The sequence below is a fragment of the Heterocephalus glaber genome, unplaced genomic scaffold (assembly GCF_053883595.1).
Source record: "Heterocephalus glaber isolate CG9 unplaced genomic scaffold, H.glaber_assembly_v1.0 deba00001497, whole genome shotgun sequence".
Taxonomy (NCBI): Eukaryota; Metazoa; Chordata; class Mammalia; order Rodentia; family Bathyergidae; genus Heterocephalus; species Heterocephalus glaber.
This window is the reverse complement of record NW_028258320.1, coordinates 13577323-13601128: the sequence shown is the minus strand read 5'-3', so window position 1 is coordinate 13601128 and position 23806 is coordinate 13577323. Positions and strand designations below refer to the sequence as shown.

Sequence of the window (23806 nt, the reverse complement as noted above, 5' to 3'; positions counted from 1 at the left end):
AAAATATTTTTCTCATATATATATTAATTCAGGGATGTGGATTTGCCAAGTCTGCAGACCAAAGAAAAAGGGAAGAAAACTACTTCATGAGAAAGCTGCACAAATAAAACGACGATATGCAAAACCCATTGGACGACCGAAAAATAAATTAAAGCAACGATTGTTGTAGGTTGAGATCTTATCAAAGAAATCTTTTATGTTGTGCTTTAAAATATAGGTGATTATAACCCCCTTAGATTCCCTTCAACTTTTTTTTAAGCATAATTTTTCAAAGTCTGAGGGATGAGGAATATTTCTCCTTTTGTATAAACTGTGGAAATTTCTTGAAAATAATCATTTTAAAATTACAGTTGGTTTTTGGGGTCTTCTGTTGGCAGTGACTGTGATACTGACATTTTCAAGCAACAGACTGGAAGCAGAATGGAAGAATTGGAGATAGTCCTTCAGCCTACTTTCTCACTGGCTGAGCATTAAAAAGCCTTAATTATATAAATATTTGCATAGGAATTTTAAAACAGAGGAATTTGTCCATATCTATAGTGAATCTCTTTTGTCACTTCAGATAAAATTCTACAAAAACACTTCTGATACTAATTTTGTATTAGCCCTTTTTAAAGTCTCTTTTTCAAAATAGGAGCTTCTGAGAAATCTGCCAATGACTGTTTGTCCCCAAAGAGGAACATTTGGCATGTGCAGACATAATGTATGTGCAGTGGCCTGCTGATCTACAGTGATAACCCCATTTCCTCTATCCTGTTGCCCTATAATTGCCTCTAAAGCCCACTACAGCATTTACCAGGACTTAGTTGGAATCGTTGGGAAGAGATAAGAAGTGAAATGAATTCATTTTTGACCTGTATAGAAAATAGATTTGACTATCCGCTTAAAGTACAGTCTTTACAAATGAAATCAGTACACTTGGATATCTAAGAGCATTGGACTGTCACCATCTCTGTGGCCTTAGTGAAAGGGGCCATTGTGATTTAAAGATGAATAAGTCCTCAACCTCCACCTTAAACAAACACTACAAATCTTACTCACTTGCTTACTCTATTTTTCCCTAATTTTCCCTGACTTAATTCACTATATTAATCTACTCTCAGAAAAATAAAATCTTCCTGTGCTGTATCTCCCAAGGAAGAAACAGAAAAACAGGCCTCTTTCTAACGTTTTCTATGAAACTTAGTAAAATACTTTAACCAGTAAACATTTTAAAATTGATTTTTATGTTGTTAATTTCTAGTGGCAAACATGAAACATACTTATGAATAAAATCTTTTGTATTAGTATAATTTGAAGTAGAAAGTATATGTTTTTGCATTCATCCTGTGTAAGCATTGTTCTTGAAATGGGACCATATCCTCAGGGCCCAATTAAAAAAACCAAATTAGGATATAAACTTTCTAAACAAAGGACAGAGCTGAAAATTGCATCTGGCACCAATCCTAACTTGTTGTTTGTTCAAAATTGTCTTTTGAGCTTAGGAATTTTTAAGACAGTCTAGGGAGTTTTTCTTTTTACATGCTCTATAAGCATGTTATCCTTTCTGGGCAGCCAATTCCAGATCCAGTCCAAATGCAGCATTCTGATTCAAACCTTTTCACAGGATGAGTTGTTTGTGGGTAGCCCTTACCAAATCTTCTAGTGACACTAGAGATCTCCAGCATACCCCTGATTTGGTTGAACCTATGGCAGCAGGCAAACCTGGCAGTTGTACCACCTCAGATGAGCCTGGCAGAAAATACTTCATTAAATCTTTGTGTACAAAGTAACCCCTGAAATATGTTCTTTTATTTGTAATTACTTAAGATATTTTTATAATTTAATACCATACCATTTTCAGGCTTCCATTTCTCCATTATTAGCCTTCAGCTAAATTGATAATTTTACAAATGCGTACTTCTGTCCCAGTATTGTCGTAATTCACATGCAGATGTTTCTATTGTACAAAATTCTGCTAAGATATGGGTAACTTCCAAACCCTGGCCTGTGGTGCAGGCAGGCAGCCACTGTTCATGTAGGCAGCTGTGTCACAACAGTGTGTGCTGAATCTAGCATCAAATGAAGGGAAATAGCAGTCAGAACCCGGGGGCAAAGATTCCAAAGCCAAGTGTCTGATAATGGCCATGGTAAATGTGCTGCTTCTTCACCAGACTCTCCATGTCATGTCTGACCCGCTGTAGCTTTCCTTCGATCATTTCTTCAGTTTTTTGCTATTGTTGTCCTTTTTTCAGCAATATTTTATGCTGTAATTAATTGTCTTCTCTCCTAAGAGTATTATTGGCTACCTTATCATCCTAAGCATAAACTGCTAAGAAGAGGATATCTTTTTTTTCTTAATTTTTTCAAAGTACAAATTTCCAAATTGCGTAAAAAATTACTTTTAACTAGAGATTAGATAAACCTACTCTTTTGCTTCTGGATAACACATATGACTTACTTCCTCCAATACTTTAATAAAAAAGACATTTCAGGAAATCATAACTTGTGACAACATAAGGGACAACTTATTTTTATTTACTTATAATGAAACCATTAGGTGTTCTTCAGTCTGTCCATAATTTTCCTTCCTTATATAGCCCTCGGGTCCAAATGATTTCTTCCTGTACCTACTAGATGGGCCCTGGGAGACTCATGACAGGCAAATGTAGTTCCTGTCACCTTTTTCACCAGAGAAACATCTAGGTGGTGGCACACACGCAAAAACAGTTCTTAGAATTGCAATTCAGTCTCTGAAGTTTAAGCACATTGAATATGCATCTAGTTGCTATAAACTTGTTTTTAGATACCTTTATAATTCTATTATTAAATGCTGATACTATTCTCTAAATTTTTGCCTAGGTCTGTAACCAGTGATGAAGGATCCATGAATGCATTCACAGGAAGGGGGTCACCTGGTAGGGGTCAAAAGACTAAAGTCTGTACCACACCTTCATCTGGTCATGCTGCATCTGGGAAGGACTCAAGCAGCAGATTGGCTGTTACAGACCCCACTCGGCCTGGTGCCACCACCAAAATCACCACCACCTCCACCTACATTTCTGCCTCTACACTTAAAGTTAACAAGAAAACCAAAGGGCTCATTGATGGCCTTACTAAGTTTTTTACACCATCACCTGATGGTCGCAGATCACGAGGTGAAATAATAGACTTTTCAAAGCACTATCGTCCAAGGAAAAAGGTCTCTCAGAAACAGTCATGCACTTCTCATGTGTTGGCTACAGGTACCACACAAAAGCTAAAACCTCCACCTTCTTCACTTCCACCCCCAAACCCCATCTCTGGTCAGAGCCCCAGTTCACAAAAGTCCAACACTTCCACTTCTTCTACCTCTCCCCAGAGTTCTTCCAGCCAGTCCAGTGTGCCCTCCTTTAGCAGTCTTACCAATAACAGCCAGCTGAAGGCACTCTTTGATGGACTTTCTCATATCTATACCACTCAGGGACAGTCTCGAAAAAAGGGACACCCAAGTTATGCACCACCCAAGCGTATGCGTCGTAAAACTGACTTATCTTCCACGGCAAAATCTAAAGCCCATTTCTTTGGCAAAAGAGATATTAGAAGTAGGTTTATTTCTCACTCCTCCTCTAGCTGGGGGATGTCTAGAGGAAGTATTTTTAAAGCAATTGCTCACTTCAAGCGAACAACTTTCCTTAAAAAGCACAGGATGCTAGGCAGATTAAAATATAAAGTGACCCCTCAGATGGGGACCCCCTCACCAGGGAAGGGGAGCTTGGCAGACGGAAGGATTAAACCTGATCAGGATGATGGTAAGCAAAAGGTCAAAGCTCCAACCAAACCTGCGCCCCGTCCCTTTCTCCCCAACCCTGAGAAAAGATAAATAAATTCCTATTTGTCACATAGGTCTTAGCTATTTCTCTCGTTCTCACTTCACTTTCATACAGAAGCAGTGAAACTTTGACCTTTTTCTGATACTGACTAAACCTCCAAAATGTTGTTTTTCCAACTAATACTCTCCCACCTTTTATTATTTATTTCCATTCCTAGTGACACTAGGACCCCCAGATGCCTCCATAGCGTTGCTTATGGCTTTGTAGATCCGCATGAGTAGCCACTGTCATGCTTCTGCCATGTCCTCTCCCATGCCGCCTCTTCTGCCACAGCGCCGCTCAGTTGGTGCTTCCAACAGGGAGTGTTCAGCTTGTCATCTCCCTCTGCTCCATTGCTTTCTCATGACAAAGTCCATCCGCTTCAGTCTCAGCAAAGCCTGATCTGTGATTCTGTGAAGTGTGTATTTGGATTTGAGTGTGTCTGTGTGTGTATCCACCTTAGGGAGAAAACGGATTTCCTAATTCCATTGAACAATTTGGCCCATTAAATTTGCTACCCTTTATGAAACAAAAAGCAAAAATGTATCATTTGGAAAAAGTGGTAGATTTTGTAGTTACATGAATGCTGTAACTAGACATTGATTTAACTTCTGATCTTTGTTGGAAAATGTGATTTCATTTTATATTGCTCTAACTTTCCCTCGTTTATTGAAGTTATATAACAATGACCATGATAAATTCAGACAAAAATTTGGGTATAATAGGGAAAGGATACTGCTAAATCTATGAGCAGTGCTTAGACAGAAGCTTAATAAAGCTCAAAAAAGAAAACAAGTGATCCCTATTTGCCCAATATGCTAATTTGCTATCATTGTGGTAATATACGATGATTCCTCATGATTCAACTCAGTGAATACACTTTCTGCTGGTTTTAAACGACAGATACAGAAATAAAAATAAGCATCAAACAGGAAAATACAGATGTAAATATGATTGGAAACAAGGATGTCGTTACTGAAGAGGATTTGGATGTTTTTAAGCAGGCCCAGGAACTTTCTTGGGAGGTAAGGACAGGATACCACATTATAGTGCCTTTTTTTTTTTTTTTTTTTTGTTACCGGGGCTCGAACTCAGGTCCTTCCACTTGCAAGGCAGGCGGTGGAACCACTGAGCTAAATCCCTGGCCCTGATACCACATTATAATAACAAGAGTAATACGTGGCTCCTTCTGTTCTGTGAGATTACTGTGTTGATTTCATGCAATATGTTTTATGGATCTATAACTATTAAGCCCCTTTTTGTTGACTGTATCCCAAAGCAATGAGTTGCTATAGTTCTCTCCACTCTTCAAGGCAGGAAAGGACTCAGCTGGCCTCACAAAATAGATCATAGTAGCACTATTTGAGAGAGATTTTGAAAAACACTTCTAGGTGTGAAAAAAGTGATTTCTGATTGTTTGCACAATTTTAAATTGTCACCAAAAAGAACATCGCTTTCCAATTTACCGATGCTTCTTCTGACACAGATGGCTAGCCATATGAAAAATGTCGCATATTTTTAACTCTCTGGCACTGGTGAAAGCAATATTGTGTTTCAGAATCATTGAAGTCACTTTTATTTTCACTGTCTAGTAATTTCTTTACATGATTCCAGTTAAAATATTAACTCTACTTAAGTTACTGTCAACCAAACATTGAAAAGTAAAGGTGTTGGACTTCAACACACCTTTGTTAGAGATTATCAGTTGTTTAAGTCAGCAGTCTACTTTGGGTTTTTGTAGCTGTATTGTCAGGTACACTTTCTACCCCATCCCTGTTGCTTGTGCAGGGAAAGTGAGGGCTGAGGTCTCCTAAGCTTACTCTTAATAGCACCCAGTTGGGCCAAAAATTTTGTATGCTTTTCATTTTAGGCCCTGTTAAGTATTTCTGTTCCTCATTCTCTCCCTAACAGATGCTTTGGTGACCATAAATGCCAAATTCCCCCCAATCCTTAATTTGTAGCCCTTAATATTAGCATTTTTTTAGCCTTTTTCTCACATCCACGTGGATGTGCAGTGAACAATAGGCCATTTTCTAAAAGACACTGTCAAATGCAAAGCCCTTTCATTGCAACATAATAAAATTAGCTGTTTTTGTTCAAGAAATATTTCTTGTTCTATGTCAGATACTGTACTAGATGCTGAGGATACCACAGTAGATCAGAAAGGTGAATTTTTAACCTCATATATCTTAATGCATGGAAATTAGTGAAATATCGGGAGATGGATACTCCACTGCACATTTCACAATTGATTAATAGTAGTTTGAATACATATTACTCAGTGGAGGAACAAGGAACCATGTGTAATATTACCTGCATTTTGTAATCAGAGTTTTAATACCTTACAACTGAATCAGTCATGAGTTGTTCTTAGCATTGTAGTTTATTTGTATTTGAATCTTACACAAATTATTATTTCATGAGTGTCTATCGTGTATTTTTAACAGCATGAAAATTCACAATTAAGACTAATGTTCTGGTCTTGATAGGTTTTGATAGCCTCCAGTAAAAGAATACAACTATAAGTGAAGTCTATATTCTTCTTAATATTTGTATTTTATCATCCTCCCCCCTGCCCCCCGCCAGAAAATAGAGTGTGAAAGTGGGGTGGAAGATTGTGGCCGGTACCCTTCCGTAATAGAATTTGGAAAATATGAAATCCAAACCTGGTACTCCTCGCCTTACCCACAGGAATATGCAAGGTAAGGGAATAAGCCTGGCACACCATGTATGTGAGGATGGAAAGTTCTCACATTTAAAACAGGAATTAGATACTTTTACTTCTTGGTTACACAGGCAATATAAACTTGTCCTTTTAGCTTCTAGACCATGCTTGCTTTCTTTGCTTAATAGGGCAAATGTTGGTTTTATAGGAAACCAAGTCAGAAAATCATTTTTTAGCCATTGTAAAGTACTTGGTGGGGTTTCTTCTTCACTTGCCTTTTTCATTTTTTTCTGTTCAGAATTTTAGTTATGGTTTATGGAATTTTATTTTCAAGTTTTTGGCATCAGTTTACCAGAAGAAGAAAGTAGATGGGAATGGGTAGCCTTAGAAGAACATTTCCCAAGTACTTTCTTTTAGTGACATTTGTGACTTGGGCCAGGGGTTTAGCTCAGTGGTTCTGCTGCCTGCCTCACAAGTGCAAGGTCCCGAGTTCAATCCCCAGTACCAAAAAAAAAAAAAATGAAGAGAATGTAATAGTGTCAGAGTTTTTCTCATTTATCTTCAGCCAAGCTTAGCTATGAGACTTGTCTTGGGCTAAGTATCCTCAAGCAGCTGTATATTGTGCGTAGATTTCGTCCATCAGATGTGTCAAGGTACACTTTTGATCTTCTCAAATCTTAGCCTGCAAAGTTTTTAAACTTGCTTTCATTCTAGCATAAACTTTTAGCCTTTTCTTTGCCAGTTCTGAAGTCTGGCCAGTCACGAAGGTAGGAAAGATGTTAGAGTTTAGTGGAAAACTAAACCACTCAACTTGACCACTTTACTATGTATTTTTGAATATTTTTAAAATGTATATGAGGTTTAATGTGTACGAGTGACACTAGGTTATCTGCCCTGGAGCACTGAATAAAATTTACACTTAATTACAAGATTCAGAATTAATATTATCTGTGTCTGTATTTCTCTCCTCAAAATCCCATTTTTGTACCCCAAAGACCTTAAAGTGTGTCTAAACGTTTTCTTATCAATACCAACAATAGTACATTTAAGCATGGAGAAGGTACAAATAAAAATTGATCTTTTTTGGTTTTTGAGACAGGATCTCACTATGTAGTTCAGGCTGGCCTTGAACTTAACTATGTAGCGTAGAGTGTCCTTTAACTCGTGGTGATCCTCCTAGCAATCTTTGTAATTTCTAAGGTGGAAAAAAAAGTTGAGCTGAGAAAGCTGTTTTTTACTCAGACAGTGGAATTGTTAGAAAACAAATCAGGTCTTTTGACTTTCAGCCTTGCATTTACTGCTTTAGCCTGAGTATAAATCTAGGCTAACTTTAATTGCCTCATTTAGAAGTGGAAATGGAAGCAATTAGGACTAGGGCTTGTCTCATAAATATGCAGGTCATTTTTATAAGTTGTAAATTCACTAAGTAAAAGATTATTATAGTTAAAGCACTGACCATAAACACTTTTGGAAATATGACATTAAATCTGAATTTTGTAAGACACACACAGTCACATCACAGCATGGCATCTTTATTGTTAATTGTTAGAATGGTGATTCCCAGCTGAAAACCTCTTTCTAGGACATTTCTAAGGAACCCAATGATTTGTTTACAAGTTAAACACAGTTCATATTATGGATTGTAATGACAGATACTATAAAGTTGCCTTTACATTCTCTTTACTACTGGCTTTTAAAAGTATTTTGCTTTTTAAAAATTATTTCAAATATTTTCATAGCTTTTATATGACTTAGAGAAAATTGAACAATAATTCCTCTCCCTTGAATAGTATCATCAATCTGAAAGAGTATTTGATTTTTAAACTTTAACAGATTACCAAAGCTTTACCTGTGTGAATTCTGTCTTAAATATATGAAAAGTAAAAACATTTTGCTAAGACACTCAAAGAAGTGTGGATGGTTTCATCCTCCAGCAAATGAAATTTACCGAAGGAAAGATCTTTCAGTATTTGAGGTAAGAAAGTGTAAATAAAAATCTTAGCTTTTTGAAACCTGATATTCCTAATTGTTGACTATGTGCTTGTGATTTGTGTCTAGAAGCTACAAAGTATATTTGGTTTTGGCACCAAAATTCAGACTGCTCTTTAAAATATCTTCATGTTTCAGGAATGTTTAACCATATTAGGCAGCCATTTCGATTGAGGAAGAATCCCCGCTTCTTCCCATTAACTTTTTTGTCTTCCCAAACCCTGTCTACACCACATATATTCACCAGTGAATTTATGATCTGCTCAGCTCTTTGTAAATTCCACTTTCTTTGGCAGGAGAGTTAGCTTTGTTCGGCAGCTCCAGCCAATGTCTGGCAGGTGCTCATTCTTCCAGGGAATTGAGCAGCTGTACATATCTCCTCAATACACAACCACCTGTGTTTTCATCCAGTTCTTGGCAGGGTAGATAATCCTTTTGGTGAGACCCCAGCAGATGTTGGGCCTCCCCCGATCTGGGTGAATGGCCACCCCTGGAGAACTCTGCTATTCACAGGAACCCCTTGTGGCCATATGTCTGTCATTTGGGTTTCTTAAAGATATTTCGTGTTTTCAGAAATTATTTAGTAGCAGAAGGTCTTTACCTCTATATAGTTTCATTCTTTAATCATGTTTCTGTTGTCAGTTTCAAAGTCCACTCTAGCAGAGTCTGTTATACCTTGAGGATACTATGAGTTTCATTCCTGGTACTGGGTGTTCATAGAGCTTCTTAATTCTCTCCTTTTTCTCTTCACAGCAGTTGCATACTTCGTTTGCCCTGCTTTATTTTCTTCTTTGTTACCCATCTTGCTGCATTGTTTTTCATTTCTGGATATCAAAACAAGCCTTCTTATAGAGCAGACGCGATACCTTCTTTCTCTGAAATACAGTTTAGCTTTCAGGTTCTCTTTTTCAATTGTTTAGGCTGAAATTAATTATTCCTCCTCACAGGCCTCTTATCCCTGGCGTGCAGTATCATGCCATCTCCCTTCCCATCCAAGTACTAACCAGGCCCAACCCTGCTTAGCTTCCAAGATCAGACGAGATTGGGCACATTCAGGGTGGTATGGCCATAGACTTTTTTGGTTTTTTGGGTACCAGGAATCAAACTCAGGACCTTGCCCTTGCAAGGCAGGCGCGGCAGCACTGAGCTACATCCCTGGCCCCATGCCATCATAGTTAGTTCCTCACACGGACCGTGCTCGCTTTCAAACAGCTTGGGACCACTATTTCTTCCCAAGACTGGTCAGAGAACACAGGAAACTCCAGCTGTGGCTTGCAGTTTTTAAAAAACTTCTCCTTGTAGTTATATCAGACTTGTTTAACAAGTCTTAAGGGACAAAGGTATTGTTGGTGGAAAGATTTGATAAGGTTAGTTCTTATTTAAAAATGGGCACAGCATTTCTCAACTCAGATACTATTAGCACTCCAAGCTGGCAAACTCATGTTGCAGGGGGCTGTGCTGTACACTGTGCAATGTTTAGCAGCATCCCTGTCCTCTGTCCACCAAATGCTATTGCTTCCCACCCCCTTCATTTGTGGCGGCCAAAAGTGTCCAAATGTAACCAAATGTCCTGGGGGCTGGTGAACAAAATTGGCTCCAGAGGGAATCACCAGGCTAGAGGCAAAGTCAAGTACACATTGCTTGGCTTTCTGTGAATGCTGGGAGCTGCTACTCAGGCAGCCCTAACTAGTTGAGAGGACAGAGCTACCCTCACTTGAGACTTAACTATTGTTCACGTTCCTGTTGTCTCCTTCCTGGATGCCTTGGATCCTTTCTTCTAACCAAAATAAAATTGAAATTGCTGTTTCATTGTTTCCCAAAGGACCAAGCACATTGTTTTCCTTAAGTAACTATTAAACAAATCACCATGAGTCAGCGTGTGAGGTTGAAGCTCTCATAAATCCAAGGAGTCTTTGAAGGGGGAAGGTAATGAGTCTTGTTGGTGAGAATTGTTGGCTCTTCCAGGGCCTGTACTTTTGGACCATACAGCGACGAGAGGGGTTAATAGAATCAGTTTTATAGAATTTATTTGTATAAAGGAGTTGGAATTGATAAATGCCAAGGTCCCTATTCTAGAAGTGGTATTAATACCTGTATTTATAGTACAGTGTGTAGGAAACTTTTCTCTTAGCAGTTGCCTAAGTAACTTATAAAATAATGAGCAATCACAGATTACTGTTTTCCTGTCTTCTCCTGTGTATCCCTCTTATATTAGACTTTACAACTGATTGGAATTTTACTTTAGCATTATCATTTTTTAATATTTGGTTCACAGATACATACATCTCCATCTTTCCTTTTTGTAATATACTACAATTTCCAAAAGGACCATCCTCCCAAATACATAAAAAGTTCCTTTAATTAAAGAGAGAATTGTATCTTCTGTGCCTGTTGCCTATATTTGATTATGTTGCTAAGTGTGGGACCTAGGTTTCATCCAAGGGAAATAGTTACATGGAGTCTAAAAATAATTTGTTCAATATGAGAACCCATATAGCCCACAAGAGACTTGAGAATGGTCAAGTTCATTGTTAAAGAGCTCTGGTTAGCAAATATCCATTTCCCCTAAGAAATGTATTAGGGAATCTGCTGTGCTTTCTGTTTTCAACAAGTAACTACATTTGATAAAAAAAAAAATTGCTATCTGTACCTAGCCTTCTGTCTATAGCCATCAGTATCACAGCTTGATTCTTATATTTTGAAGAGACATAGACTGTAATCATGGTACTTATTGTACATTGAATTTCATCTCACTTTCTCTGTAAGTATTCCCAACATAGAAATTTTATCTTTTCCAATTATATTTAAAATGATACTTGGGATAAAACCAAAATGGAAGCCTCTCTTGCTAATCCATACTTCTGAGAAATCAGAATAATACAGTTCATTTATCTTTATGTGAAGTCCTTTTAAAACAACATGAAGTTTAATGTACTTGAAGTATTTTGACCTCTTTGTTTCCTTAATTCAGATTTATTTGGTTCAAACAAAGAGTAAATGCTTGATCATTTTTAAATGCAGATAAAAATTACTCCTTTGCTAGTAGTGGTTTGGCCTTTTAGATGTCTTGAAGAAAAATAAGCTACCTTAAATTTACTCTAGTTTTAGAGAAAAGTTGGAATTCTGAATTGCCAAGTGACAGCTGTTTTCTGGTTAACTGTATGCTTGTTTAATGGAGTGTTTTAATCTCTCAGTTTAGGACTTAGAAATAAAATTATATGCTTTCTGAAATACCATAGAGAAGAAACAATTTTATATTGAGTGATATTCCTATGTTAAATAATGTTGTCTGTTTCTTTTTGCTAGGTTGATGGGAATATGAGCAAAATTTATTGCCAAAACCTTTGCTTGTTAGCCAAGCTCTTCCTGGACCACAAAACGTTGTATTATGATGTCGAGCCATTCCTTTTTTATGTCCTTACAAAAAATGATGAAAAAGGCTGTCATCTGGTTGGATACTTCTCTAAGGTAAAACTAGAGCCAGCATGACCTTCATTTTCTTTTTTGAAATGTTTTTAATAGAGCCCCATTCTTTGAACGGGGCTTTTTTATGGCTATAATTTGAATAAGTGACACATATTTCTGAAAAGGATAGGTTCTTGTTCAGAGCTTGTTTAAAAAGACAAGAAACAAAAGAATATGGTGCCTAGGAAATGTGTATAGGACCTCATCGCTGTGTGCTGTGCTGACTGTCAGCATCTGTGTGACACTGTAATTGCTACTTTGCAGACCACCTAGCATCTTTAATTTTCTAAATGTTAAGCTTATTTTCCTTTCCCCCCAAGTGGTGTCAGACTTGAAAGATTCAGTGTAATGTAGCATTTAAGAGCATGTTCTCCTTTCTCCTCATTGCCTTCCTTCTGTGGTCAACAATATCTCAGTGATTTAGAATGCTGGCATTTGGACAGTGGGGGGGATACACTGAGTGATTTTACACTTTGCTCTTTTATTCCTTGCCATTGTTTTAAGTTCCAAGGCAGCCTCACCTTTAGAAAGACCATCTATCCATCTGCGCCTGGGCAGGATGACATACTGAGGGGCAGAGGCCTGGCTTTTCTATTGCTCAGCATGGTTCTTCTGCGTGAAGACTGCTGAGAAACAATAACTCCGATTCCTTAGAGAAAAAGAATTGGGTATGGAGATGTTTACCAGGGAGTGACCCTAACTTTTCTTAGGCACCTTAAGGAAATGCTTTCATAAATGGAGATGGTAATCAAAACAGTTCTACACAGGAGGTGAATTATCAAAAGCCATGTACTTTATTTTATGATAAATTTTTTCATATCAAGTGAATTCTAATGAATCTCCTTTTTCATAATGTTAATGAAATACAGTGTTAACTCAGTTTCCAGACTTAATTTGTTTTACAATTTGGGGGAAGATAGCTGTGTTTGTGTTTGTGTAGGGAAGATGACTGTGGTTTGTCACCCAATGCAGAGTTTGCAAACAGAGCATTGGTGAACCAAGCTATTGCTGTATGATTTATTGAAGTGCCATTTTCCTGGTGGGTCAAAAGATAAAATAAAGGGCCAGAGATTTAGCTCGGTGGTTCCACCGTCTGCCTCGCAAGCTCAAGGTCCGGAGTTCAATCCCTGATACCAAAAAAAAAAAGATAAAATATATAGAAAAGTACTTTATAATCTGTAGTTGTTCTTAATTTAAGAATCCACCAGAGACCATAAACACAAATAAGAACTTATGGGAAACCACCTTAGTTTTTAATCTACTTATTTGGTAAAAACAATGATAATGGAGAAAGTTAATTGCACATGACAGAGTCAAAAGATGTCAAATAATTGAAATAGAAGAAAAGAGGAAATCTATATAATTTGCAGAACATCTTACCTTTTATGTAGGTTTGTGAAGATTTTTTTTTTCTCCCAAAGAATTAAAAAGAATAGTGGTCATATTTGTCCTTCCTGTGAGAAAATGGTTATTTCTTTCTGTGATTGTTTTTGGCAATGTTGGGATAGAGCCTAGGGGTTTCCACATACTATGCAAGTGCTCTCCCACTGAGGTGCATTTGCAGTCATTTATATTTTTATTTTGAAACAGGTTTTTGCCAAGCTGCTCCTGCTGCCTCAAACTTAGGATCCTCCTGAGTAGCTCGTATTACAGACATGTTCTACTGTGCCGAACAAAACCGATGTTTCTCTGTGTCTAAGTTTAAACATAGGTCTTAGTGGTGCCTGGCTTCCGTGTCTTTCATTGTCCCCCTCCTGAGTCTCACATTGGCCTCTCAGTTACAGCAATGCATACAGTTAGTGTTGACTCCACCCAGTTTGCTTCACGTGTCCATTTTACTCAGAACAAACTCAGATTTTATCACTTTGTCCCCCTTTCTTCTACAGTATGACAGCAGCTGCAGTCATTTCTTAATGTTCCAAAATACTGATACAGCTGGGTATAGTTGTGCACACATGTAAATTCATGGCCAGTTTGGGCTATATAGTGAGTTCAAGGCCAGCCTGAACTACACAGAAAGACCCTGTCTCAAAAAAGAACAACAAAAATAAATGCTGATACTTTTTCACAAGATAGAGAAAAAAACAATCTAAAAATTAACCATGTTAAGTGACTACATGCAAATTAATCCCATATTCTGACATTTAAGTCAAATATGAGAGGTTATTAGAATGACCATTCCAAAATAGCGAGGGAATGGCTAAGATGGGGTTTGTGAATATCATCACTTGCATAGGACTTTCCAAACAGAAAGGAAAGGAGAAGCATCCGTGATACCCACATTAGCTTATACTACTCATGGCATGTGATAAAGTCATGGGAAAGGATCACTCACTGTTGGATTAGATTTAAACTCCCAGAGATGGGCATAGTTTTGGACAAGGAAAGGAATGTCATCAAGGATGAATGGTTCTCATCCAAAGTACATCTCTATAGATTGAGTGGCCCACTCATCCAGCTTTGCAAAGTGTAATTAATTCTTTGAACCCTTGCCATTGGTGTGCACATCCAGTGATGGGTAGTCCATCTTCTTAAGCACATTATTCCTTCTTCCTCACTTGTTAGAGGCTCTGCAGAGAGCTACAAATGTGTAATACTTGGGATCTCATCTTTTTCACAAAGAAATCTTTACTTCTGCCCCATAGGGTTTTTTCCACACTCGTTTCCTGTGATCTTTCAAATAGGTTAATTAAAGATCTGGGTGTTCTGAAGCATTTCTTTGATGTGGTTGGTTCCATTTGTGGTCAGTCTCATTTGTGGCGTATATTTGGCCAGGGCATTCACAACCTCAAAAGCTTTTTCCAGATCTTTTCTGTAGGTTTTGGGTGGCTTCTGTGTACTCAGAATGTGCTGTATCCCATACAAATTGCAAATTCTTCATTAACTCTCAGAGCGGTTTCTCGCTATGTTGTGCTAGCTTCCTCCTGGTTTCAGACTATTGGTAATATTTTGGTCTCACCTTGTTTGAAGTTGTGGGGTTTCTTGTGTTGTCTTTTTTTGGTTTTTTTCCTGGTTTTAGATACAGATAATTCTCTAGCTTTTTAATTTTTTATTCACGGGAGGACTGTATTTGTGAGCATTTCCCCCATGTCTACTATTTTAGTTTACTTGGGCATTTGCTCAAAGGCAGATGACAGATTGCTATTGCAGAGTAATAAATTATTTAGGAAGGTTGCCCACTAAACCCTAACGTAATCCACTGGCTACCTCTCTGAGTTTTGTGTTTTCCCAACTTGTATGAGCAAGGAAAGCATTTCTTTCATGCTTGTCTGTATTGTTTCATTTGGTTCATATTTCCTTGAATTCATTATTCATGTTATTTGTATTTTGTGGTACTGTCTTTCAAGAATTAAGAAGTAATTGAGAGTCATCCTAGGAGTTGATAATTTGTTGTCAGCTGATAATTTGATTAACACGGTAGCATTATGCTGCTTAATCCTGTCCTTCCCCGCTCGCTCACCTTAGTGTGCTGTTTCACAAGGACAGTGGCAGGTGCAGGAATTGCCCACTTCAGCAGAGCTCTGACATACTTGATCTGTTTCTCCTTCCCCCAGGAAAAGCTTTGCCAGCAGAAGTATAATGTCTCCTGCATAATGATCATGCCCCAGCACCAAAGGCAAGGATTTGGACGGTTTCTCATTGATTTCAGTAAGTGAAGTGCTTTATTTACTTTCATGATCCAGTGAGCTTATGCCTCTTACAGGAAACAGTAACATATAAAACTTTATTTAACCTACTTTGTTGTTTTTATCAATAGATAATGGATTTTCTGTTTATATTTACATAGGCTAGAAAATCTTCCTCAAGTGAAAATTTTACTGCTCCTCACTTATTGTACTCTAAGAAATTGAGATCAGATCTCTCCGCTGTGTCACAAGCTCACAAAGCCATTACCCTGAATGAACCTGCAGAATTGCATTCCATTCTGTGGTGCTCATGTTCATTATCACCAAAAGAGGCAATTATTTGCCATTAAACCTAAAGGAAGTGTTATTTAAAAGGATTTTCAGCTTTCTCAAATTTTGCCTGTAATCTTTTATAGTACAGAGCAGTAAAGGGATATTTCCATTTAGAAAAACAATTCTTTAAGTAGCCTATCCTGAGCCTCAGTAATAGAAATAACTCTTATCTTGTTATGTGTTAATTTCCTTTTTCTATTATGGAAGTTATTATACCATTTGTAACTAGAGGTTTCCCAAGAACATTTTATATACACTTGTATCTTCTGGTTCTCCTCAGTTGAAAGCACATAGCTGAGGGCTGGGGATTTAGCTCAGTGGCACCCCACCTGCTTTGTAAGCACAAGGTCCTGAGTTTGATCTCCACTACAAAAAAAAAAACACACATGCATGAGAAATGTTTTTAAAAATTGATCATTTTTTTCTCCTTGTTAATATTACACTGGATGTATAGACGTAGTGTTAAGGCTACACTTGGAGAATTGATTCAAAGTATCTAGATAACCTGAGGGCCAGTATCCTGTGATAATAGTCATCTCTGGCCATGTGAAAATCTGTCACTGAGAACTGGGTATACTGCCTGATTATAGATTGGATTGCTGTTTATCTGATTGTTAACTGACAGAAGGAAAATATAGCACATCATATAAACTTCATAAGGTATATCACATGGAAAAAACCACAATATAAGTGTACTTACAGAAATCTGTGAGGAAGTGTATTGAATCTACATCTCTACTATTAGATAATAAAATATTAAAGTCTGAGGGTAAAATAACTATAGCTGTTGTGGTCTGATTTGTATAATTTACTGCCATTGAGAGATTGATTACTTTTATGTTTTTAGATAATATTTGTGGTTATCAGTTTATTACCTTAGTCTGATCTATTCTTTTCTGACCTAGTTATCTAGGAAACTAGTTATCTCAAGAAGGACTATCTTGCCAGTTCATCATTTTTTATTTTATAGAGTCCTAGCTGTAATCACTTCTAAAGGCAAAACCATTTGTCTTCTAAAGTTATTTTTTTTGCAGCCACCGTTCTTAATTATCGTACTTTCTGGTGATCGTCACAGCCATTCGAGCCTTAAACTTTTGATAGTATGTGTGCCTATAGAATAAAGCAAACACCTCAGCTCAATGTTCAAGATCTTCCAACACCTCTTTCTAGCCTACCTTTTAGGCTGTTCATTCACTAACCCCCCGTCCTCAGATATTCTGAGCATGCTTCCATCCCTCCATTCTTGTCTATGCTGTTCCTTCCCTGACATGACCTCTTCCTCCTTTCCTTGCCTCTGTTCAAAATCCTGCCCATAGATGAGTGCCCACTCAAGGCCCTTTCTTTTTGATTCTGCCTGGAGTTTTACTTCCTACCCTTCTTGGCTCCATATTCTATACTGTCACACTTGCACCTTGGTGACCCCTTTGTGTTAACCATCGATGTAAGTGTCACACCTCTAATGCCTTCTTTGTATCCAGTAGGGATAGTACCCTTAGTAACCTAAATTAGATGACTTTTTGTTCATTTGAATTAAATACTTAAAGTGACATGCTTGCTGCCCACAATAATGTTTTTCCTAAAATTAAGAAGGGACTGGCACTTACCAAGTAAGAATCACACTACAAGTATAGTATCATCTCATTTATACAGCATGGTCGGGCACTGAGGCCAGAATTCCTGTTCTGCAAGAGATGACAACTCAGGTAACAGAGACGTGTCCCTGTCAAAGGCTCAGTCTCTATGTTAACTGTGCAGTGAGTCCAAGTCTACCTTGTGTTTTCAAACATCACCCACAAAGTATGATGAAAGTCTTTTGGGATGGAATGGGGCTGTTGTGATGAATGCCACCCACCAGGATCTGCCATGCAAAGTTGTGCTGGGATGTGGTTCTAGGTTTCCTTCCTATCCCCATGGCGTTCACTCTACTGATGTGGGTTAAGGAGTGTGATGCAAGATTGGGATACAGTTGAAAGGAGGTTGGTGTTCCCTCACAGAGGGGAGGCATTTTCTGACACTCAAAGGCTGTGGGAACTGGTGTAAAACTGATAGAAATTCAATTTAAAACCAAAAGAATTCCTTGGTTGCAAAAGTATTAAAGAAGATAGAGTAGGCTGCTGACAAAAATTACAGCATTTCCTTGAGAGTTATTTAAAATAATGGTTGTTTCCAGAACCATTTAGATCTAGTCTTTTGCTGAGGGAAGTATGTGGATCACATGAACTCAATTATTTTGGACCTCTTAATTCAGAGCTTGAGGCAAAGAGATAAACTACAATTAGAAGTTTTCAATTCTAGTTTTTAAGAGATCTTTTTAAATTTTTGTTTATTTTAGTTCTGTTTTGTTCATGAGTATGGCTGCTTCTGATCAGGCTTACATTTTCAGTGAGTCAGAGTTGTGAAGTAGAAAGATGGGGCCGGTTGGAGCTCAGTGGTAGAGCACTTGTCCTGTGTGCATAAGGCCCTGGTGCCATCTTCGACACTGCCAAGGGTTAGGCTTGGAGGCAGGAGAACCTTTATTTCATCTGGGATTGCTAGTTAAGCAGACAGGGAGAAAGCTGTTGCTATCCGCTTGTACTTGCGACCGTGGAAATAGTGGAATATAATATGTTGTATGTACATAAAGAACTCTGAACACGAGGCTTAGTACCTGGTCCTCCAGGACAGCAAGAGGAGGTACACAAGTCATACACAGCATCAAACGTTGCCCTTGGAATAAGCTGTCTCTCGCCTTCTAGGACAGCTTGTCTGGGATTTAGCAGAGCAAGGTTCTCAGGAGGCCATGTACAGAGCTTGGCCTGAGACTGAAGGGCACAGACTCCCAACCTCTTAAACCACTTCATGGGCTTTGTGACTCTGCACAGTTTTTCAACTTGGTGGAAGAAAGAGTGACTATTACAGATGAAAGTTGATACCATATTCCTTCCTCCTGGATTCTGAGTTTCCCTCTCTCCTTTAGAAAATTGTGAAGTCCTCCTCATGTCTGGTCCCCATCCATGCGTGTGTGCATACACAGAACACTGCCCACCCTCACCCAGCATCTCAAGGCTTCCGAAACCATCTTCCTACAAAACCATTGTGGTTCCTGCTTCAGGGCCTCCTACAGACAAGGTCAATACCTGCACTTCCTCCAGGACTCTGCTGGGTGCTAGGGGACCAGTGTGGTCCCTCCCAAGGCCCTCAGACCCACCCAGCAATGCCTTATCCATCTTCTGTTTGTCTCTTTAATTTTGAAATAATTTCAGACTGTGAGAAATGTTATCAAAATACTACCACAAATTTTCATACATTCTCCTCCAAGATTCCCTGGATGTCAACATTTTATCACAGCTGCTTTGTTATTACCACATTCATTCATATGCTGTATATAAATATATATGTGTATATATATTTATTGACTGGGGTTGAATGTAGGGCTTTTGCACTGGATGAGAGCTCCACCTACCCACCAACTCTGACCTTAGACAGAGTCTCCCTGAATTCCCCATTCTGAGCTTGAGCTCCTGATCCTCCTGCTACAGCCTCCAATAATGGTAGGATTACAGGCATGCACCCCTGCACCAGGCTTCTGAATCATTTTGAGAGTAAATTGCAAAATGCTGCACCTTCACTGCTAAATATTACAGTTTTCTACAAACATGTTCTCATACATACCCACATGCAAATTATCAAAATCAAGAAATTAATATTGACTCAGCATTATTACCTACTTCCACACACCTTATTCAGATTTCAGATATTGCCAGTCTTCACTAACAGCCTTGCCGAGGTCGGTGGGGGGGCATCCCCTACGTCAGGATTGTATGTCGTATTTCGTTATTATGACTTTTGAGTCTACTTTAGTCTGGAGAACTACCTTAGTCCAGTGCTGACAAACCTTTTAGAGCTTTCCATGATAACAGACAGCCTGCTATGGCACACATACCATAGGTTCATCGCCCCTAAAGTCCATTGTTCACTTTGCTTTTCATTACTTAGACATTTTTGAAATGTACAGGCCACTTACTTTGTATGGTATTCTTCAGTTTGGGCTTACGACATTTTAGCGTAATGAGATTCGGCTTGCACACTTGTGGTAGGAATGCCAGAGTAGTGATGTTGTGTTGTCCTCCGTGCAAGTCATCAGGATCACATAATAACAGGGCAAAGGTGGTACCTGCTATGTTTCTTCAGTGTGAAATTGCTGTTTTCCCCTTTGTAATCTTAATTATCTGGTAAGAAGTTACTTTGGGATTATGTAAATACCCTGTTTTGCATCCAGTTTTCACCAGCTAGTTCTAGCACTAGGATTCTTGTCTGAAATAATCATTACAAAAATATTTTCTGATTCCACTATTATATATATTTGTTGACATGCTATCTGGAAGAGCTTTCTCTTCTCCTTTGTTTGTTTAATTATATATAATTATGGATATATAGGGTTTTATTTTATTTTATTGCTTATACTTGTTGCTACCAGTACTGATTTTGATGTTTCCAAAACATCAAATTGCCCTCTAAAGATAAATTATTTCAAATTTACTTATTGGGCTTTGCTTCAAGTTGGTTCTTGTGCCCTTTTGACTTGTTCTCATCCTTTGAACACTTCCTTACTTTCTGGTGCAGCTCAGTGTTCTAGATTTCATCCTATTCTGTCCCTTATCCCAGCCATGGAATCAATCACTTCTCCCAAGGCCCTTGGTTCCTTAGAGCAGGCAGTATCATTTAGGAAACTGTCATCTGTGTATTTCACTGTGCTTATTGCTACTGCGGTAATTTTGTGTTTAGGTCCTATTAGAGCACAGAACTAGAGAAAGATGAATATTTATGTGTAACACAACTTCGTTATCAACAGTGTATTTATTTATGTGCTTTGCCCTGTACTACACATTAAGTAATTTCAGAACTGCTAACTTATACCACTGTGAAAGACTAACCTCCTAACTAGAAGTCAGTCCTGTACACAGTTCCTTTTAACTAAGTGTATTTAGTCACAGTACTGTGTTTAGATGTTATTTGGCTTAGGTTGTTTAGATTATTTTCCCTCCAGTGTGGTCATATTATTCAATGAAATATGGTTAGACCTATTTGTTTCTCCTTGCTTATGATTTTGCTTCTTTATCCCAGTTGTCTTGTTTTTAGAAATTAGAATATAAAACAAACATGATTTTGAAAATTGAAGCTGTATTAAAAGGTATACTTAGAGAAGTGTCCCTCCTGCTGCTCCTCCCCTCCACCCAGTCCCATTCCCCCATCCTCTGTACAGCCACACCGTATTGTATCTTGGGGATGTATATGGTCTATTCATGTACTCCCTCCCCTGCACACAGTGTTCAGGTTATTTCCAGTATTTTGTTGGGTTTGTTTTTTTTGGTACCGGGGATCAAACTTGGGACCTTGCACTTGTGAGGCAGGCGGGAGAACCACTGAGCTAAATTCCCATCCCCTAGTATTTTGTTGTTTTAAAGGTGCTGTAGTGAGTTACCACAGGCATGTTTGACTGACGCATTGTACTTGTGTTGCAGTTATAGCATGTTCCATATTCTTCCCATTTAGATTCTTCCTGACTGGGCAATGAGTGGGCAGATAAGGTTTTTCATTTGGGCCTACAGAACCAAAACCCTGCCTGATGAGCAAAATACAAAACCCACCCATGTTAGCTTTAACTGAACAGAGACCCAGAGGCAACCAGCTGAGTCAGCCATAGGTAGGAGAACAGTGTGGCCCCTGGTGTTTGGAGAAGCCAGAATCCTCACTCAGATGTGTATTTGTGGAAATGTGTTCATCTGACTCCAAATTAGAGGGTAGAGAAGGATTAGAACTCACTTCATTCATTCTTTATCCCTCCAATTCAATCTTTATTAATTGGAGGACCCCAGTCTATAGTGTGCTAAATACAGCTGACAAAAATGAAGAAGACATAGTTCCTGCTGGGTAGTCAGGCTCACTGACAAGTCACCAGTTAATGTACAGCATGTTTGCACAGTTAAAACACTCAAGGCTGAAAGTTGGAATGTAGGCCAGGAGAACTGATGTATGCAAAAGTATGACCTTATGAGCGAACATTAGATATCTGAGTAGCTACAAAAGAAGCCAGAGAAACTCCAGGTAAAGATTTATGTGATGTAAACAAGACATGCAGAAACATTAAACAGCTTCAGAAAATACAATTACTTATCTCATCTCTGGATGGTCAAGAAGATTATAAATATTAAAGGAATGAAAGAATATGCCCATGGACTTGACTGTATAAAAAAAGTGACTTCTGGGGCCAGGGATTTAGCTCAGTGGTTTTGCCACCTGCTGTGGAAGCGCAAGGACCCGAGTTCAATCCCCAGTACCAAAAAAAAAAGTGGCTTCTGTCCCGTAAAACGTATTAATATTGACAAGCAAACATAATGGGAAAGATGTTTGCAACAAACTTACTAGGTGCAAGTTTGGACATCCTCGTGCAGATTTCCATGGAGTTCAAAGTTCAATAAAAAGCCTGTGATGGAGGAAGCCACTGGAAGCTGTGGGCATGTGTTATGGTGCTGGCTGAAACCATAGATATCGGCAAGGGCAGCTAGGAGACTGTATTGGAAGCAGGGAGAATGGATCCTTGGAGTTCCAACAGCAGATGGCCTAATAGGGAATGAGGAGCTCATCAAGGAAATTGGAAAGGTTCCAAAAGCTGGAGGAAAATCTAGAGAGAATTGTGTCAAGGCAGGCAGCGGAGGTCAGCATTTCAGTAGCAGCAGTAACAGTGATTCTAACCAGAGCTGACATTTCTAGAGCACTTGCTATGTATCAGCCATTGTCACCTGGGTTACACATTATCTTAATCCTCACAAAGAGCTATGAGGTTGATTACTGTTGCCATCTCTCTGTGGGGGCACAGAGACATTGACATAGATGTGGGCAAGGATAGCTAGGAAAGAGTTTAGGAAAACAGGGCCACAGACTTATGTCTAAGATCGCCTTACCAGTATTCTGTGCCCCAGAGGAAACAGTGTAAGATGTGTACATTGGAGGCCTGGGGTTTAGGTGGAATTTTAAAAAGTATATTCAGAAAGCTCCCCTATCAAGGACTGGGTACACAGGAATCTGGTTGGTTTTGTTTTTAAGCTGGGAAGATGGGAGCTTGTGTGTGTGTGTGTGTGTGTCTGTCTGTCTGTCTGTCTGTCTGTCTCTGTCTCCGTCTGTGTGTTGGTGGAAAGAAGAGAGGGCAGCACTGATAAGAAAGGTTAAGGAATAAACCAAATAAAATATCCAGATGCATTACTTAGTTTAAATTCAGAAATGGTATTTGATGAAATTCAGTATTCTTTCCTGATGAAAATATAGTACTCAAAATTACTGATTAGAGTTACAAGAGTTATAAGTTTTATGTTAACTTTTTCCTCTTTGGCATAATCTTGGAGCAGGACATGTAAGTAAAACTGTAAAGGGTAGGTCACCGTTAAGTCCATAGGTCTATAAAGATGTGTATCATTGGGCCAGGGATTTAGTTCAGTGGTGCCACCGCCTGCCTTGAAAATGCAAGGTCCTGAGTTTGATGCCCAGTACCAAAAAAGAGATATGTATCATTTTTAGAGACATATATTAATGGTGAGTATATCAATTAAGTAAGATACCAGTTAACTGACCATTTGAGCATTTAAAAAATTATCTCTTTATTTGTAGAATAATCATAAAACCTTGTCAGCAGGTTCAAGTCTTAGCTTTCTTTATTCAGTATGCAAATGATTCTGCAGTGTCAGGGTTGTCTTCAGTCCAGGTGATTGAATTAGGCAGTCACTTCCATACATCCCCTTTGCTGCCTTCCCTGTGATTTTGTTTGTTGAGGGTTTCACCCTCTTTTTCCTGAGATCTGTGTACAATTTAAAACTGACTCTCTAATAATACATGCTTGAAGATGAGTACAGATGGTCCAGGTTCAT

The 23806-nt window shown here is 38.5% G+C and overlaps 1 protein-coding gene across 7 annotated transcripts in view; it reads left to right on the top strand.

The window, feature by feature from the left end:
- The window catches only part of Kat6b (lysine acetyltransferase 6B), a 186924-nt gene that overhangs the window by 135573 nt on the left and 27545 nt on the right, over positions 1 to 23806 (top strand). For 4 of the 7 annotated variants that reach the window (XM_087184681.1, XM_013072875.3, XM_004846322.3 and 1 more), the window contains 7 exons: positions 33 to 165; positions 2842 to 3770; positions 4734 to 4855; positions 6417 to 6532; positions 8329 to 8470; positions 11791 to 11952; positions 15504 to 15597. In XM_087184681.1, coding sequence (XP_087040807.1) covers positions 33 to 165; positions 2842 to 3770; positions 4734 to 4855; positions 6417 to 6532; positions 8329 to 8470; positions 11791 to 11952; positions 15504 to 15597 — 1698 coding nt within the window. The remainder of the gene's footprint in view (positions 1 to 32; positions 166 to 2841; positions 3771 to 4733; positions 4856 to 6416; positions 6533 to 8328; positions 8471 to 11790; positions 11953 to 15503; positions 15598 to 23806) is intronic. The other 3 variants (XM_004846323.3, XM_004846324.3, XM_004846325.4) reach the window with 3 other exon arrangements.